This window comes from Betta splendens, chromosome 3 (assembly GCF_900634795.4).
Source record: "Betta splendens chromosome 3, fBetSpl5.4, whole genome shotgun sequence".
NCBI lineage: Eukaryota > Metazoa > Chordata > Actinopteri > Anabantiformes > Osphronemidae > Betta > Betta splendens.
This window is the reverse complement of record NC_040883.2, coordinates 18,182,478-18,203,705: the sequence shown is the minus strand read 5'-3', so window position 1 is coordinate 18,203,705 and position 21,228 is coordinate 18,182,478. Positions and strand designations below refer to the sequence as shown.

Genomic DNA, 21,228 nt, shown 5'->3' with positions numbered 1-21,228 from the left:
AAGATATATTGCATATCTAAACTGTCTGGCACGATACGCCTTTGGTATGATAGACTTACGGTGAACCCACATGATGGCAGTATAGGCACACTTACTGTAAGCAAAAATGAGTCAACGTGGTAACGCAGCTTTATTGTCAGGATAACGTTACCCTTACTAAGTCATAGCCCTTAGATTAATTCTGACCTTGTCTCAAGGGCTATAAAGAAAAAAATAGTGAAGTCAAGATTTTCTTTACTCTCAATTGATTAATGGTCTAATGTTTATTATTGCTTTATATAAAAAGGTGAAGCTATTCACTAGTTCAATCACTGCACACCCCTTTTGTTGACGCACAAGTTGATTTATTTATTATTAGCACAAAATTACTTCTTTGTAAGGACATTACAATGAACCAATTTTATTATAAATAATTTTGAACAATTGTGCCTTGTATATGATTTGTATTATTTTTGCATAAATATTGTTGTTTTTTTGTGGCAATTCTTTGATCGAATTGGAAGGGCAAATCTCTCATTGTCTGAGGATTAGTGGGACACAACAGGCTCAAAGAAGCACGTTAACACACTGCTAGTCATGCAGACAGAGTTTCAGTGATTCAAGGAACAAGGGTCCTTAATAATGATAAGATTTGAAGAGGCAGCATCAAAAGGAAGTCATATTTGAATTTGGTTTGTGATATGTAATTGTAATGTTTCCCCTTAAAAAGACAAACATATTTCATATGTTTATACCACATTTGTTTTCATCAAATTTTACAGATTAAATTTGCAAAAATCAATCTATTGATGTGTCAGTTTATTTGAGTAGATTTTAAAATACTTATAAGAGAATAATTATACACTATCTTCATTTGTTAGATTCATGAATTTCAGCTGGCTCACAAATGTTTCATGCTTTATTTCTATTGAAGAACTTTCCCTGCTGTAGCTATGTCTATGGGAGCTGAAGCCTAACATCCATAATTAAAAACAAACAATTTGCCATAAATTAAAAAAAATAAACCGAGTTACGATCGTTAAGGGGTTCGTTTGTTTTGCAAATAGGCAACAACAACAACTAACAGACATGTTTTACCACTCTTACAATAGGTAGACAGAGCACGGCCAACAAGCCTAAATACCCAGGGAGACCCAGGTTTGATAGAAAAAACACACGTCAAGTCATGCTGGTGATTGGCAGTTACTCTAAACCAATCAAATGCACGTATAGTTGTAAACAGTAGTGATTTTGCCAATGACGTTTCTATTTTCGCAGCTCAGTGGCTGCTATTGGTTAGCTTAAACGCGCAGAGAGGACGTCATTATTGCGCGGGTTTGTCAAAAAGTATCTGCCTCGTATATTTATGTAGTTACTAGTTGTCATAATTATACAGTTTTAGGTCATCATTCAGACAGATATAAATTGTGAACTTTAAACCGCGTTGCTTTGTGCCGCTTTTTATTTTATTTTAGCGGAAACTCAAGCGTTAGCTACGTGACTCTCTACAAATTGGATTAGAGCTAAGTACGACTACCTGTGAATGATCGTTAACGTTAGCAGCCTTGCTACAGTAGATTAGCTAAAACAGCTGCTGGGAGTGAACCATAACGCAGCTACTTAGAGGAGCTGATTTGATTCAGAACTACACGTTATTTAGTGAAGCGTTAAAATATATCAGGGTTTTTTGTCGTCGTACGGATTTACGTTAGTGGCAATACACGGTTGACAGTAATAACTTAATTTCCATCAGCCCGTGTAACGTTAGAAGCCAGTCAGTTAAGTTATCAGCATGGATAGTTACAGTCATCGGTTTGACTCAACAACGGGACGAGACAGTAAATCTCAAAAGAAGAAGGGTTCATCCCATCTCAGCACGTCATGCTACGATGAAGGAGACCGCAAACCTAAGTTTGTAAGTACAACCATCAGTTATTAGTCTCATTTGTTTTTTTTCCAACTTCTATCTCGGTTCCTGTCTCATTAAAAGAATGTTTAGCCTGATTATACCTTAGTAAACTGGAGCAGTAAGAACATGCACATCTTCCATCAGTTGCTACACGCTTACTTAACAGTGTCTTGTCTATACTTAAAAATAACCCACGTTTAAGAAATCAGAATATGGCAGCTTTCTCTATTAAATCCTGAAACAATGTGAACAGTGACCTTGACTGTTTATTGACTTGTTTTGCACCAAATTACAAGGTTATAATTAGCACAGGGTTTAGCCTTTACCTTAATCCATGTGGGTCCTACTACTACAAACCTGTCAACATTCTGTATGCTTGGATATTGATTTCTGCCTTCTTTCAGTCAACGTGAGATACTGCTCTTTAAACATTATACACAATTCTTTATAATGGTCTCATTGGTATTGTGGCTAGGTTTGTTAAGGATAGACTAATTTCTATCCCCCAGGAGTATCCTGTGTGATACAGATCTACAGTACCTAATGCACACTCAACCTGTCTCTGACCCTTATTATTGGAGTGCTGGCATAAGTTAACTTAGAGATTGTAGACGATGGTAAAAAATGTGTTCAGGACTGAATTCTTAGTCCGGACTGTTATCTTCATGCACTGATGAAGTTTTAAGTAACTAACATTTATTTTTACCAACACGTTTTCACTTACTGTTGTTGTAACTGGCCCTGAGAATACTTTTCCCTAGTCATGGCCCTGACTTTGAGTTTAGTTCATGTGGCGCAGGTGATCATGTCTCAAACCTACCCACCACATTCAGCCCAGAAATGTTTAGGGGTCTCCACAACCAGTTGATAATGTGACTTGGCCAGTAAATATATAAGGTTTTCTTCTTTGTGAAAAGCGCCTTGGATTTCTTTACATTTATTACTGACCCTGCCAAATTCTCTTGTTGAGAGAACGCATGTGCCGAAGCTGATCAGTCTGACCAGTGTGACTGAGCTCATCCAGTCAATTTGTTTTCTGATTTTCTAGGCTTGTCCATTTCTGAGGTACATAGCAAGAGGCCAGAAAACAATAACTTTCACTTATGTATGAATGGGTGGACATTTTTAGTTTTCTGCTTCTTTGTAGTTATAGTAGTAAATACATGTTTCAAGAAGACGTCTAGTAGCACACTGATATAGTGATTAAAACTGCTGCCTCACAGCAATAACACCAACTTAACAGTATCTGCATTGCCGATGTGGCTTTCTGTGTGAAGTTTGCATGTGCAGGTACCCTCGCTTCCTCCCACAGTCCAAAGACATCCAGTCAGGTTAACTGAAGATGCGAAGTTGCCTGTAGGTATGAGTGCAAGAGGGGTGATTGTCTGTCTATACAATATGTGTTGCCCTGTGATGATCTTTCCAGTCTTGGTCAAACAGGCTCCACCATGTCCTCAACTCTTACAAAAATTTCACAATCATATTTTGTAAATTCATTGTGAAGCCTATTAAAAAGGTAGGGTGTTTCCATGTACAGAGATGCATAAATGGATGTCAGCAGTTGTTTTAAATAATGGATTTTATGTTACTTGGCAACAGCCGATTTAACCTGTTAAACAGCAACTACAGTGGTCAGTGCTAAATTCTTCTTTACTTCTCATTTTGATTGGCAGCCTCCTTGGTCTACCTGTAAATGGTTATTTTCAACACAGTCAGCTTTGAGCTACATGTGAGCCTTTGTGCATGAGCTAATGGTGAAATCTTTAAATGACAAATTGAATTTGCTGAAGTAAAAGTATTGTAGATACTGAGGTTCTGATTTAGGAACCATGAATTTTGAAACAACATTTCCTCATATATTATTGTACAGCTGATTTATTTGGTTAACTGTCACCTCAGTAGGTGGCACTGCAGTACCACAGTATTTACAGCAATTTATAGAAACCTGATTTGCTACTATAACCCTATTTGCCACCTTATGTATAGGTTGCTTATTGTTCAAGAAGAGCATTATAACAGAGAAACAGAATGGAGCAGAAGATTCAAGTTATGAACTGCTTAACTGTTTATTTAAGATCATGTTTTTTTTTGTCAACTACATGTTGAAAAAAAAATTCCCTTCGTTTATGGGTTTCTGGGCTCATGTATTAGTCATGGACAATATTAACAGGCTGGTGCTTATTCATGAAGAAAAAAACATTATATATATATATATATATATATATATATATATATATATATATATATGTGTGTGTGTGTGTGTGTGTGTGTGTGTGTGTGTGTGTGTGTGTGTGTGTGTGTGTGTGTGTGTGTGTGTGTGTGAGAGTGTCTGTGTCTATATATGTATTTAGGTAGGTGTTTTTTATTTATAAAAGATAGAGTGAATTATATACTAGAACTAGCATGTGCAGTACTTGTGGTTAAAAGTTCTAAAAAGGTACTCTCTGTACTTGTTAGTATAGTTAATGGCCATGGATTGAGACAGAACTCTTGGAGGCTGTCTCAGTTTAGACTAGGTTGTATGTTCTCCATTTTTTTTTTCCCTGGTAACCGTCACACTGTCTGTCTGCTTATCCCTTGGTTTGTGTGTTACGCGTGCAGTGTTTTCTCTCTGATTGACGGGTTACTTGTCTCAGTTAATTGAATAAGATGTTATCATAGTTTAATTAAATAAACAAGGCAATAGTGGAAATTGGAGTGAATTCAGTGGCCTTTATGAATAACCATTGTCAGGCCATTTTGTCCGTTAAATTAAATTGTTTGCAAGAGTTCGATTTGACAAAACACTAAAGCGTTGCTGTTGAAGCAACCACTGTTGTGTTTATATTTCCACCACAGATTTATTTGACCATAGCAATGTCCTCACAATCAGTTTATGTGTCACATATTGAGATTAGTGTTGTACTGTTAAAACGGTCCATTACAACATTTGAGAAGCCAAGGTGATGTCAAAAGTCTTATTTAACCTATAGCTGTTCAGTTATCCAAGACCAACATCAGAACTACATGTAGCAAATCCTCACATTAAGATGGGTGCGACTGTGCTTAGCACCATCAAAAGAACAATTACCTAATTATGAAAAGTAGTTTCTGATTCATTTTCTGATCAACTGATTAATTAATTGACATTTCAGTTTAACTCAGCGGTTATGCTGGTATTGGCATTGACTGTAAATGAGTTCTGTGGTGCTTTTTTCTTAATGTAACAGTTGATTTTCCATTCAGCGTACTTAGGGAGGTAATTTGACCCCTTTTGCTATTTAGTAGAGTTGGTGTCTAATATAAGGTGTTTACGTTAAGGTCTTTGTGTTTAAAATAAATGATCTGATGAAATGTGGGTAAGTGAGGTAAAAGTAATAATAACAAATATTTCTTTCAGTAAGCAAGTGGAAGTGGTCATTCAGTATGATGTTTTTTCATCTAAACCGACAAGAACAACAGGCACATTTCTCAGGACCCTCATTATGGGGAATGATTCATCGACACACTGACATATTTTATTCTAGCCTATTTTGCATTGATTTATTTCTACGGTTCTTCAAGCATGTGGTTATGCTTGAGGGAGGCTTTCTTTGTATTTTTCATTCAACATTTCATTAAGACAACATTTTTCTTAATATATTTTCTTCTTGCTATTTATTCCCGGTCCTTTGGCATTATTAACTCGTACACCTGTTCATAAGTACAATTGGCAACTTTCCAGAAAGTCTACAGAAAAAAAAACAAACAAAAAATCTCCTCGAGCAGAACAAGCAGCAGAGAGAAATTGCTTGGCATACACGGGGGTAGCTGTTATGCACAGATAACAACAGTCCAAATGCCAGTGTCTTTCACTGTGTAAGTGGGTCCTTTATACCAAGCAGACTTGTTAGTGAAGCACTTTTTAGCGAACATTTTTCTTTAAAGGATTAGTTTGTTTAATATTGAGTAACATGACAGTAATTTTAGACACCACATTTTTTTTTCTGAAGAGAAAGTTCCGCAGTGTGTTCAGTGATGAGTTGTTTGGACTTTATTCATTTGTCATAGACTGTGACCTTCGAATACTTAAGAAGCAAAGACTTGGTAACCATACTGTATGTTCCACCGTCCATGATATAAAATCACAGTGGAATTATTGGTAAAGTAACAGTAATGACACAGTCATTCACACTAATTCTTGGTTATTAGTTCTAATAAACATCTGTACAAATGATACTGAACTGTTTTAATTGTAACTACAACAGTGGTATGCTATTTGGCATAGCACTGGCATTTGGCACTTTGGGCCAGATGTGTAGTGTATTTAAGTCTTCACATTAAATGTGTTTCTCTATTAAAAGCACACCATATCAAGTGTAATAATAATAATTTACTGTTGACTGCTTATAAATATTATATAGTAAAATTAAATAAATATTTTTTGCATTTGCTTTGTGTGCCCTGATTTGATTTTTTTCTGTTCCCTGCCTGTAGCATTTACCCTTTAGAAACATCACAGACGATGTGGTAAGATGAGATGGTGAATTAGGTGTGCTTTCTTTTCCCATGAGTCCATCTGTGTAACATACATTGCTTCACTAGATGTAATTTATTCTGCTTATAGTACATACAAGAAAATAGCTTTTTAACATTGGACTCACTTGCAGCACAGGTTGTTTTCTCACTAATACTGTTGTTCACCCTTCATGTTCATGTTCACACTAACAACTAATAACTTTTTTGGATCTCATTTAACTAGTTGTTTCATCTGTCCATTTTAATAACCCATAACGAAGTTTGTGCAACTCATCTCTTAAGTATCTTACCCTAACAACGAACAGTGCTGTATAGTTTTTCCTCATTTAATTTATGATCTTTGTAATTTACAGTTGGACAGATTTGCCAGTATACGCATACCAGGCAGTAAAAAGGAGCGGCCACCCTTATCGCTGTCTAAGCACCATGCAAGCGATTGGTCCATTTCTTCTTCATCCACCTCCCATCTGTTTGAGGAACTTTCATCCAAGATCACTACAGAGAAAGAGATTCTGGCTCTTTTCGAAAAGATGATGGTATGCTGTTTCATCATTGCACTATTGCAAAGAAAGAAATAATAAGCCAGCAGGACATTATTTAGTGTCAGTGACTGAAAAGAAAAAAACATTAAAGTATGTTGTGTGTTGTCCTTAGTGTGTATTAGTATAACCTAAAAGTACTGTATACTGTACTACACAATTTTTTTTTTTTTGTCTTTTTTCTAGGAGGACATGAACTTAAATGAGGAAAAAAAGACGCCTTTGAGAGAAAAAGACTTGACCACAAAGAGAGAAATGGTCACCCAGTATATTTTTACTGCTTCTAAAACTGTAAGTGTTAAATATATTGAATTATTTACTGTTACTATTTATAGGCTGTTCCAAGTCACACAATTTCATGCAGTCATGCATTTGTTAAACTCTCTTGTATAGTAAGTATAGTATGTAGTAGTCTTAAAATCATGTTTTTAATGTTTTGATCTCTCTCTGGAAATATTCAGAATCTAGGCATTATTTTGAATTTCAATACTTTTTGTAGTGTTGATATTGAATCCTACCCGTCAAAGGTTGGGTCCTTGATCCTTTAGTGCAGGGGTGTCTAACCCTGGTCCTCCAGAGCTACTGTCCTGCTGGTTTTCTATCTCTCCCTGCCCCAGCTAATACTGATTACCTTGACCAGGTGTGCTTTTCCAATGAGCAGCTAACTGACACACCTGATCAAGGCAATCAGCAGGGAGAGATGGAAAACCAGCTGGACAGTGGCTCTCGAGGACCAGGGTTGGACACCCCTGCTTTAGTATTATACTTCAACGCTTTGGGTTTGATCTTTTTGGCAGTAACTGTGCAAGTAAAACAACTTGCAGCCATTGTTCCCACAGTATCTTAGGTATATGTTTGTTTTTGTGGGAAACAAGGCATCAGAAGTAAATGGAAAATGTAAAAGTCAAAATGGATGAATGGTGCTGAAGGCAGGAGTGAATTGTAGTAAAATGCCATGAAAAGGCAAGTCCACAAACCTTTGTCACACAAGTTGTGGTAAAAGAAACCTGTGTGTACCTGGTCTCAGTGGGCAAGAAACGCTTTGTGCTTCCTGAGAAATGGTTTAGACGCTGTTGGCACAGCTTGCTCGTAAAGGTGATCAAGATGGATTTACAGCTTTAATAATTCCTGGTGCTTTTGAGTGGTAGTGCATCACAACAGAAATGGCTGGTGTTTTTGAATAACACTGCATCACAGCGCACACATTATTTTTAAGGCATTAAGTCCTGCTAGCATTTTTCAGTGCTGGAAGATAATAGATTCGATTTTGTGTACGAGAGTTTGCCATAGTTGATTGGTCTTCCTTCAAAAAGTTTCAGAAATGAGCCCTGAGCCGTCCCTGTACTTCTCAAAGCGCACAGACAGATCTTGATAGAGGGTGATAAAACTGTCAGTGTTCAGGGGCAAATGATTAAATCTCAAAAGAAATGGAAGCCTTCCTCCTGTAGACTCAAAGGGCCATACTATACAATCATTTCTGTTACCCTTAAGAGGAAAATACTACTGCAACAGGGCCGTTTGGAGGTGACATTGCATACTGTTTTATCAAACTTGTACCTGGCTTGACTCATAAGCTAATGTTAATTAAACGTGCTCTATAGTGACTTACTTTAACACTCACACGGGTTGTAGGCTGTTTAGAGCAGGACAACCTGTCTGAGGATCTTAACCTACTGTACAATTCAGACACATGACAGACGTACTCAGCTCCAGGTGAAATGCATAGTTACACAGAATACTTATAGTAGGTGTCTGTAAACTACATTGTTATTGTTTTAAGTTATACAAGTAAAACAATTGTGCTAGCTCATCATAGGCATTGTCATCTTCTGATCTTATCTGCTCTTCATTAACCGTTGAATCTTACTCGTACAAATGCACAATATTAATATAGGTTTTTCGGCTACCTCCTACTTACTGAATTCACTTATATTGTGAAAGAAACTGTCTTATACCCTGAAGGAAAGGTATTATACCCAGGACCGAGCTCAGATAGACAATTTTTTTCTTTTTGAATATTTATGTATGGCTGTTACCTAAGCATAATTATATACTTTTATATTTGGCACAATACTGCCCTCTAGTTGAAGAGCATGAAATTGTTCCATCTGTTACTACTCCCCACTAGCTTCCAGGACAGGAAATTCAAGACCCTGAAATCAACGCTAAGTCTATTGTGGTTGTGTATTCCTAACAATACTAAGCTGGCCTGACTGGAGGCAATCCTCAGTTTTCTCCTCTGACCTTTGCTATTTTCCATTTTTATGTAGAGTAAATGTGTTGTGTGACAATACTAATCAGTGTAACAAAAACAGTTAAGTGTAATTAATTATATGGTTTAAATGACAGAATTTGCAATGATGATTTGTAGCAATTGAGTTATTAAAGTCTCCCAAGGAATAATTTGAGCATGTATTAGACACATACTGTGTCTTATACATCCCTCAAGCACCCCTCTCTTCTTCCCTTCTTTACACTTCTAAATAAAGGCAGCACATACAGTATATGGATAAACCCTTTGGTTCTACAATGCTACTTTGCCAATTAACCTTTAATGCTAGACCCTAAACTGATGTATGCCACAAATGTCAAATGTAGTTGTGGCTTGTGGATTACTGTAGGCAGAGAAACTGCTGTCATTTATTTAGTTCTTAAATAATTGCTGACCTTTGTCAGCGTGTGTACTGTAGCAGTAGTTGTTGTCACATAACCCTTCTTACTACTTCTTACGACTGGACCTTGCTGTTTATATTTTTGCTGTGAAAGACGTGTCCTTTTAGTTACTGTTGCTATGAAGACATTTCATGTGTGCACTTTGGTATACTGTACTATCACTACAGTACTAGACATGCAGTGGTATATTGTATAAATACTGGTGATTCATACATGCTAATAATAATATGGACCCAGCTGGAGAGCATTATAGGAGAGGAAACTGAGTTGTTTTTAAATTTAAAATAAAGTCCCATTTTTATTTTGTGACTTAAATCCATTGATGTGTTGTCTCTAGTGGTTCCCTAAATCACAATCTTTAATGACTTGTGTACTTCATTATTTTACCAGATTATTATTGTGCTAAAAAGAGTTTCCTTTTTAAATTGTTTTTTTGTTTCTTGAGATGATAGGTTTCCTATTGCCCCACCTACCTTCCATCTCCAGAACACGAATGTCACAGTAGTCAAAAGAGTGGCCCTTGACTTTCAGGTACAGCAGCACTGCTAAATCTTGTGCTGAGGAGCTGGCTCTCCCGATTGCTGATTTTGAGGCTGTTCTTTAGTTTGTCTTATATACAAATATGTTCACCTCATTGAACTGTATATACCATACTTCATTGCTCAGTTTGTGTCTGTTTGTTTTGCTCTTTTTAGTTCCCTGTTCCTTCTGCTTTGCCTTGTTCTTGCAGGCATGTTCTGTGCCTGGTCAAAAGGGTGGTTAGAGTAAATACTGATCTGTATTATGGGTCTCCAAAATAACGGAGTGTTAAGACTTTTGTTTTTATCTATGTTTACTGTGAAATTCAAGATGGCCAAACATTTTTCTGTTCCACATATGAAAGGCCTGTGGAACAATGACACGGTGAGTATCAAGATGTTATGACTTAATAATCCTACAGAGTTTATAAGCCTGCTACTCCTGACAGTCAGATCAGAGGTCAAACGCTTTTAAAAATTAAAAGCCAAAGTTCAGCTGCCACTGAGCAGGGCCTCTGGTATTACCAGCACCCAGATTACAAAGAATCTTTGTACAGATGTGAGAGGAAGGACTTCATAACACCGACTTTGGGAGGAACATTGCGAGTGGTGCATTAATCAGTTGAAAACTTGTGTTTTTAGGAACCACTTAAGGTATAAGTTGAGATGCAAACAACAGAAGTTCTACAGTACCTAGTTTCAAAGCTGATACAATTTTACACATGTCACGTACTAGTTTTACTATTTACTGATTGTAAAGAAAAGTGGATGTGAATCATTAGGAACTGAAATTAGATCTGTCATGAGATGTCTAAAAAGCACAATTATCATAGACATCCAAGGGAAAGGAACAGCAGACACAGAAAGTCTTAGTACAATTATTACTCTGCGACTGTAAAAGAGCAGGAGAAGAAAGCATGGGTAAAAAGGAAGGAAAAGCTGTTCCAACACAGATGGTTCAAGAACATGTCGGTCACATGTAACTTAACCAGCACTAAATTAGTTTCCTAAGGACAAAACCTTTACAAATGCTGGACCTGGTGTCATTTGTAGACCTTATCACACAAACAGTCAGTGGTCAGGAACAACAAACAGATTCTTAAAATGCCTTGAACCTTAAACATCATCCACAAAAGGTAGACTGGGCTTTTCTACACCAGCCAGAACCAGCAAGGACGAGGCCCCACTCTGAGTCATTGTTAGCAGCATTAACCCAAGCCACTGTACATAGCGTTTGGGGTCAGAAAACATGATGGCCTTATTTGTTTTGTAACTGCCCGAGTCAAAATAGTTAAGATATATTACAGATGTGTGACTTTGCTTTTTTTGCATGTAATCAAAGAACATTACAGTAATGATGGTAATCATGACTGTCACAGTTAATTGCTATGATTTTTGCCATCATTTGCAATGACAAAATTTTGATCTTTTCAAACATGACAGGATTTTATACTTTGTGCCTATTTGAAATTGTAAATTTTGAAAAACTTGTCATATTAATAGAAGAGATTTTGGCACTTTAGAAACTAGTTAAAAGATCTGGCTAAGTCTCATATTTAATAAAACAAAGAAGTAAAAGTTTGGATTGACTTAAAGGTTTTAGGGTCATGGCTTTGATCCAGAAAGAATAAGGTGATCAAAACACTGAATGGTCTTTAGCGACAATGTCTAATGATCCTAATGTAAAATATCACAACTAAAAATGATTCATGCAGAGAAACTTGACTCTGTTTAAGTGAACTGTTTTTCTTTGTTCTTTATGAGAACTACTGCTATAGACTAATGTCTATTACCCTCCTTGGCCTGTTGATTTGATCATTTTTTCTCCTTTCATCTCCCTGTTTCTCTGCCAGGGAAGCTTAAGAAGCAACCATCAGATTTCGCCCCAGGAATTTCTGGGAGAGCTGAAATCAGGGGTGATGGACGAACGTCTTTTTGCCTGTCTCGACTCATTGCGAGTGTCCCTCACAAGCAACCCTGTCAGGTACAGTAAAACCTAGTGTTGACCAAAAGAGGAATCTATTCATTAAACACTTTCCCTTTTATGTTACAATTAAATGCTGTTTTATTAAATATTTATATATAAAAGTTGTCAACAATGGGATGAATCAAGCAGAGAGCAGCAAAGTGAAGAGGTGTTTGTGTGCACTTTGCACGTTCAATGTGCAGTTTCTTTATGTAAACTTCATATTCAATCATTCTGTTAACAATGTTAAATGTCACTGTACACATTGTAGCATTCCTGTTAGCTAATATGAATGCTACAAGGCCACATGCCTTCCATTATAAAATGCAGCTGTTAATTCATGCATTTAGTTCATTGTCCATTTAGGGGAACTTTTTTTGTTCCTCAGAATTGCATACAAAGCTAAACACAGGCCTGTCAATAATAGTTTTGTTAGAAAATGTTGCACGCATTCTACTACTCATCTATTCATATAACCATGCAGATCCTCATCATTGTTCTGTTTGTGGTAAAACAGCTAGTTTTGTGTCACAGCTCTTAATTGAAGTAGATTTGACTCTGTGACTAAGGAGGGTAGGTTTTCCTTTGGTGCTGTCTAAGGCATATTGACGGGTAAATCCTTGACAGTCTTGTCTTGGTTGTCTCAGTCTCTTAGATTTATATTGTTGCTTTGGGCTCTCTCTGTCTGAGCTGGGGAATTAGTATGTTTTTTTCATGTTATTATATACTCCATCCGATCACCCTTTTAAAGGCAGTGAGAATCCTAAGCTCATACATTTAGCCTTTACTGAGATTTTAATATTAATATACTTCCTGTTGCCGCACACCCAGAAGTGATATAATTTAACCTCACTTAGCCATTTTTGCTATCAATGCAGAGTGTGTACATGAATGACTTTCACTATGCTTTTCTGGTTCTGTCAAGCTCTATATGGCTGATTGCTTATGACTTGCGTCATCTTATGGAATCCTGTCGTGATTGTTTGCTGTTTGTTAAAGGTATACGTCTGAATCAGTGATCACTATCCATTTTCGTGCTATCTGCCTGTTTTGAGTCATGTTGCAATTAGATAACGTGACTTAAATTCTCACCAATTATAAATTGACTTTCATGAAATGATTTCTTCCGCTCTCACATAGACATTTAATAGAGCGTGTTATTGCAGCCCATACTTCATAATACACAACACCTTTGTCTGTTGTATTGACAAATTGTATGGTTTTAATTGTTGTGTTTCTGGTTTCAACATTTAACTTCCAGTCTTATAAAAACCTCCACTTACCTTGGCTGTTACATGATTAAGAGGCCAAGTGAACCCAATACTGCGTAGTTGGTAACTGATCCATTTAGTGCCACTCTGTAAACAGCAGTGAATGTTGGTGAGTTGCTCTTTTAGCTGTGGCAGTACTTCATTTAATGCTGCTCAGTTGTATCTGTGTACAGCTGTTGAAATTGCTCAGAAGAGATTTTTTCTTATTAGTTTTAAATTGGCCTAATCTAATAATATCTACTCTATTTTTATTAACATGAAATGTTTCAGCCCTTTATTTCTCCCTTAACCCCCTTTTAGAATAGTTTGTCTACTTTATCTTCCTTTCATTTTGTGCTCACTTGTTCAGCAACAGTGAATGAAAACCAGTTTAAGTACTGTATATTTTGTTAGCATAGCTGGAATCTTTCATCTCATTAGTTTTACCAGTGTCTGAGCCTTTGTATAGCCGATAATGTCTACTGTCAGGCTCAGCTTTTAAGCTTGTGTGTAAAGGTACTCCTGCCCACCACTGCTCTCACCCACGTACTTGGCCAATAATGCATGAGTGACGGTGCCTGGACGTAGGAGTAAAAGAACACAGACTTCATTATGTTTTTTAGACCCTCTTGAGCAGCGCAGCTCTGTCAAGATGGCCAAGAGAAAATAGGAATTGAGAGCTTTTAATCACTAAGAAGCCACTTTTTTAGCTTCACTTTGATTTTGATTAGAATCAATGACACTATCACAAATGTACAAACACTGCTAAACACTGATGGGCTTCAGAACTTGAAGCAGGTTAAACATATTGAAGTGTTTAATTAATTATGTTTGCAGTAATTATAAGACATGTGTTTGTCCGTTCCCTGTTTTGATTAAAGTAATATTTTGAGATTAAAAGGTTTATTAGCTGACATAAAAACTAATAAAAGGCCAATAAGTTAATGTTGTGATTAGTATTGGTTAATACATTCAGGTTAATAACTGTAACAGTCTTATACACACCATTCACTTAATGACCTTCAGAGTTTGCTTAAGCAGGCGCCGCAGATAAAACTCAGATCTAGAGTATAGCCATAACATATGTTAGGACAATAAAAGATCTTTCATACCTACCTCCCTATATGGGACCCCCACCTGTGGTGCACGAGGGAAATTGGCTGACTTTCCGTCAAGTCACCACTGATCAGATGGAAACTGACTTACCATGTATCATGTATCTTAACATAGTTTGACTTGATCACAAATCTCCCAAACAGTGGGCCAGCAGTGGTAACCTCTTTGTATCTAATAGCACCATTATGTCTGCAACTGTTTTTGGATGCTGATCAATGTCACTGTCTTTGCAGCACCCTCTAAATTTACGAGCATTCTGCTTGTATCTGCCAACAGACCTGCAGGTTTCCTCATCAGGTTCCTTGTGGTGAAGTAGAATGACTTGGAGGTAATGTGGTACTTCCTGCAGCTCTGAAGTGTCACCCTGTGATGCTTGCCTCTGACCCATGTATACCTCACCCACCTAAGCTATTTCAGCTCTCCCTTCTTTTTGTGAACAGAGGCCACAGTATCAGCCCACAGGACCAGTAAGGCTACAGAATGTAATTATATTAACTGGATTTGATAAATGGATCTGACAAACAAGTGGAAATTGGTTTTTGATGTAACTGGCTTTCAGGTTTAAGGCCCGCATATATTTTTTTTATTCTGTTAAGCAATAAAGCAAGGTAAGTTTAGCATCCCTTATCCTTACATAGCTTTTTTTTTTAAATTGACCTTGGCTGCTCTTTCTGTTTTTTATATACTTGCCCACCCATGTGCTGCACAGAGAGACTCCCAGTGCCTGAAACTGATAGCGGAGTCAGAAATATAAAACTAATAAACATAACAAATGCCTTAACAGGCAATTACTTTGTAGTGGCCACCTTTAGGAACAAATTAGGAATCTGAAACAAAAACCTTTTGAAACAAAATGTAATGCATCAGGGGGAAGCCAACCCTGGTTTTCCAAAAGCTGCTGTCCTGGATGTTTTCCAGCTATTCCTGCCCAAGCTACTGCTGACTACCTCATTCAGATGTGTTCATTCAAACCAAAGCTATACTGTAAGTGCAGGGCTACTGGGAAAACGAGCAGGGCTGTAGCTCTCTACAACAGTAACAATGACATAATAATTTTACAGTTACTGGATATGTCAGGAACATTAGACATATAAATTATTACAGGCATAGGCCTAATTTTTATGAGGTGGGAAACATGGATATGGACATGGCTGATGTGTGTGTGTGTGTATACCACCTAGATAATTTTTATTGTAAAGACATTTTTGTATAATTAGTTCATTAGATCTGATGACTATCGTCCTAGCCATTAACATTTATTATAAAAGAAATAACTTTGAATAAACAAACATTTTACGGCATTTTAACAGTTGAGACGTTACAGACTTTTGTTGCCTGGTTTTCATGACCTAATGTTGGTGGTAGTCTACTACTGGCAGTCCATACTGAATAAAATTCAGATGTCCCACATATCTGAATTCGGCTCACTCTTCAGTCCCTGGAGGACCATTCTGTCGCCGGTTAACTTGCTATACTTGGGACAACATTTCAAGTTAATTTTTTATTTCTGGTTCATGACCGCTTTAGCGGAGTGCAGCGCTGTGCTATTCTGCCTGCGAACCTTGGAGACATTCTCCTGAGACTCTGTTAGAAGTCAGGCTACCTTAGCTGTGAAGTTAGCCAGATAAGACGCCTCATTTTTCTCTTTGATTTATGACTGTTTTTGTTTCCCAGGGAATGGTGTGATGAATTTGTTTTCCTCATTTTTTTAATGCTCTCCCCCTCGTGCTTTCTTGGTGCCTTCATGAGCTGATAGTCTTCAGTCTAATAACACTGCTCGTGTTTTATATCTGTGGATGGTAAGGTGAGATGTAAAATTTTGTTTTTGGGAAAGCATTAATTGTTTAATATTGCAGTCCACTAGTATTAAATAACACCAATTTTCGATGGCAGGGAAAATCAAAAGCTCATAAAACCTTTGCAACTGGGACTAAGAATGGGGATGACACTTTTTACAGTAGTTGATCTTAAAATGACTAACATTAATAGCAATTCTCTTTTTTTTCTTTCTTTAGACATTTCTTCCAGTAAGACAATCACCAGTAATCCATATGGCTCATAACATTTGGCGGCTTGAGTTAAGCCTCCAGTAATTTCAGGAGTTAGATGATACATTTATACGTAATAGAGCTTCTTGAGAAAACACGTAACTACAGGTAGATCTGACCTGATGGCCTATGGTTCAGGTTTAAGTAATGATGCACACATCAGTCAGTAAAGTACATACATATTATCCATGTCTACTTAGTTGGCTCATCAGTGGATCATTATTTGAAGCTGTTGTGTAAAACCGTCATCCTTACTACTGGTTCAGGTTTTCCATCACACGTCAATGCAATGATGTTTACTACATAAGCAGCTATCTAACTGAGTAACTAAATTGTGGGTATATGCTTTTTTACTATGTCCTACCCTATTAATGAGACACATGAGATAAGTAACCGGTAAAAGACATAAGCCATGCGACAGTTTGTGTGTTAAAGAAAAGCTTTGCAAAGTAGAGAAAGAGATCATTTTAACACATCTCTAAACACTGAGGACATTTAGGCAGGGAATGTGATTGAAGTTACTCAGTTGGGATGTGGGAGGGGTGTTAGGAGCTAATGACACCCAAGGGCTACCAGAGCATGCAAGATTATCAAACAGAATTTAAAATCCTCACTTTAGAGTCTAGATAGGCAGTCAAATCGAACCATAAACTGTAACTGGGCAGAGATGGGCAATGGGAAGTTTTTCATACATGAAGTTAAAGTTCCTGAACCTTTTTTTTAAACATCTTTTTAAAAGAAATCCGTTTAACAAATTAAACCATTACATTGGTGGGGAAATTTTATTTCAAAATTGCCTTTCATCTTTTTATCATTCATGTTGCCTTGCAAAACAAATCTATCCAGGGACAATGAGGAACAATTTTTAGTTTGGTTCAAGGTTCAACAACACAAAGCCTGATTTTTATTTTCTAATCCTGATGCAGTTGGTGCCTTTATTTCTTTTTCCTGACATCCTGCCATTATGCATACACTCTTTTTAAATAAATTATTGCTTCAGTCACGTTTCTATTTTTAAAGATTATAATCTCTCCAGATGTTGTAGAAGGGTGTAATATTTTCCCTCATTGGCCTGAAATCTTCTAAAGTCATCAGGCCCTGCATTAGAACACTGTCAAAGCTGACCGACACCATTGTCCATTTCTTCTTTTCTTCTTTAAAATGTGTTACAGCAGGCTGTGATAGCATAGACCTGCTGGTTTCCCACGCAGTAATTCCTGCTATGGATCAACTGATTATTTTCCTTTACTCCCTGCCTCACCTATTGATGATGAAAAACTAGTGTGCCATTGCCACTGAGCTATGAATTTTAATGAAGTTCTTGTCAGCACTCCTGCCCTGCCTACTCTATAACCAGAATGGCCTGGTCCATGGCCCAGTGAGAAGTGTGTGCTTGATGGAATGCTTTTCTTGAGTCCCATCTCTTAGCTGGGGGCGCCCCACCCTTTTGTGGTGTCATTGGTACAGTATGTCCATGCCTGCTGTTGTAGCTTCCTCCGGGGTAACAACCAATGTCCTGCTCCTCAATTTCTTTGCATTTATACTGTTTTGTATAATGTTTGTAACTGGGAAGTAGTTTGAAAAACACCAAAGCACTATACAAAAGAATTGCACTGAATGTATACAGTATAAACCTATATAACCAGCCCACAACGGCACAGCACAGCTCCTCAATGTACTTCTGCAGGATCCACCAATGATATTATATACAGCAGTTTTTTGAAATGCAGAGAATACAATACATCAAGTAGCAAGTGTTTCCCCATAAATAGCTTTTAGATTTCTACATCCATCTTACAGGAAATGGGCTGGACGTTAAGCACATACAGTACAGTATCTCTGATTGTCAGTATGAACCTTTGTAAGTGGGTCTGGAGCAAAGCATCTAAGCAGAGTGGACAGAATTTATATATATTTTTTTTCTTTTGTGGAGGTAGTTGCTACGATTTGAGTGGAAGGGAAAGCAATCTGAGTTGAGTGCTTAGTGATAATCAGTAGGAGAGAAAGCAGGTGAATAGGTCTGAGTCAGGAGTGCAGATTCTCTTCATTCTGCCATCACGTGTAGTTAAATGACCAGCACAGTACTGGATATGCTAAACTGAGCAGCCAGTCCTGGTCATGGCTGATCAGACAACCGGTCCATTTTGATCTCTGGCTGATCGATGGATGCATTTTTAAAATATAGACATTAATCAAAGCACAGATCCCCAGTTTCTTGGATGATCTTGTTACTACGGCCTTCATACATTTTTAACCCATACAAACTGTATATGTTGCTGTCATTATCCAACCCAATTGTGTAACAACAGACGAATAACCTCATGGATTATGGAGCAACACGTCCATGTACAGCTCCATGCTAATTTTCAAGAAATTAAATTCAGATAACAGCTTCCCATTTTGGTTTGTCACCTTGAGAATCCGTAGATTTCATGCTGGGAGCCATGCAGCTTGTTGATTAGAACAGTACAAACACTACATGCTAATGTTAGGGATCTTTTTAATTTCAGAAGGGGGTACAGTCTCTTTAAAAAAACACTTATACTCTATATTGCACTATAACACTATATTGCCTGTTCTTACCAGTCTTGGGCGGAAACTTCAGAATAGTAGCATATTATTGGTGAGCAAGGAGGAGAAGTGTTTGCAAACTGTTTTTATTGATTGTCATTGTGTCCGAGAAGTCTCAATGTTGAAATTGGTTTCAAAAGGCAATACCAGCAGTATTTAGTCACAAACACACCCTCCTTCTTTTCATTTGCTTTAGGTTTCAGCTGTTATTGTGATTGTTGAATCAGGGCAACTAAAGGAAGTGATTAGTTTAGTTAGATTATTTATAATACTTAAAAAATGCTTGGGGGTTAAAAATATTCTGTTGATGTCAATCAATAAATCAAATCAGTCTTTTAGGAAAATGGAAAATACTCATTTCAGGGTAAAATAAAGATGATGTTCTTCTGCATTTCCATCAGAACTTGATAATTAATACCCCCTCATATTTTGTACTGTGTATATATACAAAGTATACTGTCTGTATATGCTATAAGGCAAATATTGTTTGATTTGTTGTTGTTGTTGATTGTTTAGCTTATTAGATGCAACAGTGTTTATCTACTAAACTTTTCATTCAAGTGTGTGGCAAATGTCGCTTCCAAATCTATCTGATGTCATCCATATGTCTTAAAAGTCTTTCTGCCATACCTTAGAAGAACAAGGTTATTGTGTAGGTTTTGTTGAACTCTTTTTGAGGTTTTTTGTAGTATTTTAGTGCAGTGTTACTTCTCACAAAATCCTGAATTCTACATGTACTTTTCTCTTAAAGCTTTCTACAGTGATTAATAACTAGGAAGGTGTTGTCAGCTTCTGGTCCTACACTGGTATTGATTCAGTATTTGTTATTTCAGTTGGGTGCAGAGCTTTGGACACGAGGGCCTGGGACTGCTGATGGACATTCTGGAGCGGTTGCTTTTCAAAAAACAGTAAGCTTATGTATTTACCTTTTATAGACAAAGTTTGCAAACCCAATTTCACATAATAGGCAACTTTGTTTATTAAAACTTATCTGATTGTGACTTCTCTGTATAGGAAAATGTGCAGTAGGTAGTTTTCTGTGTTTATTAGTGTTCTGTGTCTCCAGGCAAGAGAAGATTGATAAAAGGAACCAACACAAAGTTGTCCAGTGTCTTAAAGCCATCATGAACAATAAGGTAATGACAATAGATTTGTGCTTTAATTCATTTGATTACGTTTCCATGTACAGAAAGTTCCTACAAGGGAACAAGTCTATTTTTTGTTTTTAGATATTTTTGAAAATTTCATTTGAATATTCAAAAAGACTCTGCTCTTAAATTTATTCAGTAGAGTTTGCATTTTGAATAATGGAGAACATTTTAGTTTAATATACACTTTAGTATGTTATTTAGTAAAAGTGGTTTCATCTAAGGACAAAAGACAATAACATGTAATAAGACAAAAATATGTAATATTATATTATATGCTTATAGCATTGTCTCCTCGTGGACTGTCAGCATGCACAAGCTATAGAGGAAAACATTCTTGCCACGTGGAACTAAAACCCAGCGGAGACAGATATTCAGCCACTCTGGCACAAAGTGTGCTGTAAGGTCTCATGTAATCCTGCGTCTCAACAGGCGCCAGACGCCAGCATTTACCCGTAGGCCTCTCTGTCAGCCCAGACCTTTCCCTGGCTAGAGAGGCGTCTTGGGATAGGATGTTTGCAGTGCCAGGAAGACAGGTGTTCTCTGCCAGCTGTCGGCACAGCCTCTTCCTCTGCTTTCCTGTGTCAAGTCACAGTTCCAAATTTTTTTTGTGTGTCAGTAAAAGCTAAAAGTTTACCACATTGGAAACTTGCCCACTAAACAATTTATCTATAAGATTTTTTTTAATTTATTTCTGAGCTCGTGTTACAGCGTTCTGATTCATAACAAAGCAACAGCAACATTAGAACTATACAGTAATTCAAGTGAATGTACAGGATTTGAGTGAATCTGGTTGTGTGTTTGCATATTGGGTAATGGTATAATTATGTTGTTTGACAGTATGGCCTGGATCGGATCCTAGGGGAGGAGAAAAGTCTTGCTTTACTGGCAAGAGCGATTGATCCCACCCAGACGGCCATGATGACCGATGTGGTAAAACTACTGTCGGCCATCTGCATTGTGGGCGAAGACAATATGCAAGTTCTTTAATCTTCTATTGTTTAAGAGAAATAA

General features: G+C 37.2%; 1 protein-coding gene across 3 annotated transcripts in view; it reads left to right on the top strand.

The window, feature by feature from the left end:
* The first annotated feature begins 1,283 nt into the window (after positions 1-1,283).
* LOC114852343 (protein diaphanous homolog 3-like) overlaps positions 1,284-21,228 on the top strand; it is a 110,987-nt gene continuing 91,042 nt past the window's right edge. For 2 of the 3 annotated variants that reach the window (XM_055507433.1, XM_055507431.1), the window contains exons 1-8: positions 1,284-1,894; positions 6,344-6,376; positions 6,739-6,921; positions 7,111-7,215; positions 11,969-12,099; positions 19,900-19,974; positions 20,133-20,202; positions 21,055-21,191. In XM_055507433.1, the coding sequence (XP_055363408.1) occupies positions 1,772-1,894; positions 6,344-6,376; positions 6,739-6,921; positions 7,111-7,215; positions 11,969-12,099; positions 19,900-19,974; positions 20,133-20,202; positions 21,055-21,191 (857 nt within the window). In that variant the 5' untranslated portion in view covers positions 1,284-1,771. The remainder of the gene's footprint in view (positions 1,895-6,343; positions 6,377-6,738; positions 6,922-7,110; positions 7,216-11,968; positions 12,100-19,899; positions 19,975-20,132; positions 20,203-21,054; positions 21,192-21,228) is intronic. The other variant, XM_055507432.1, reaches the window with a different exon arrangement.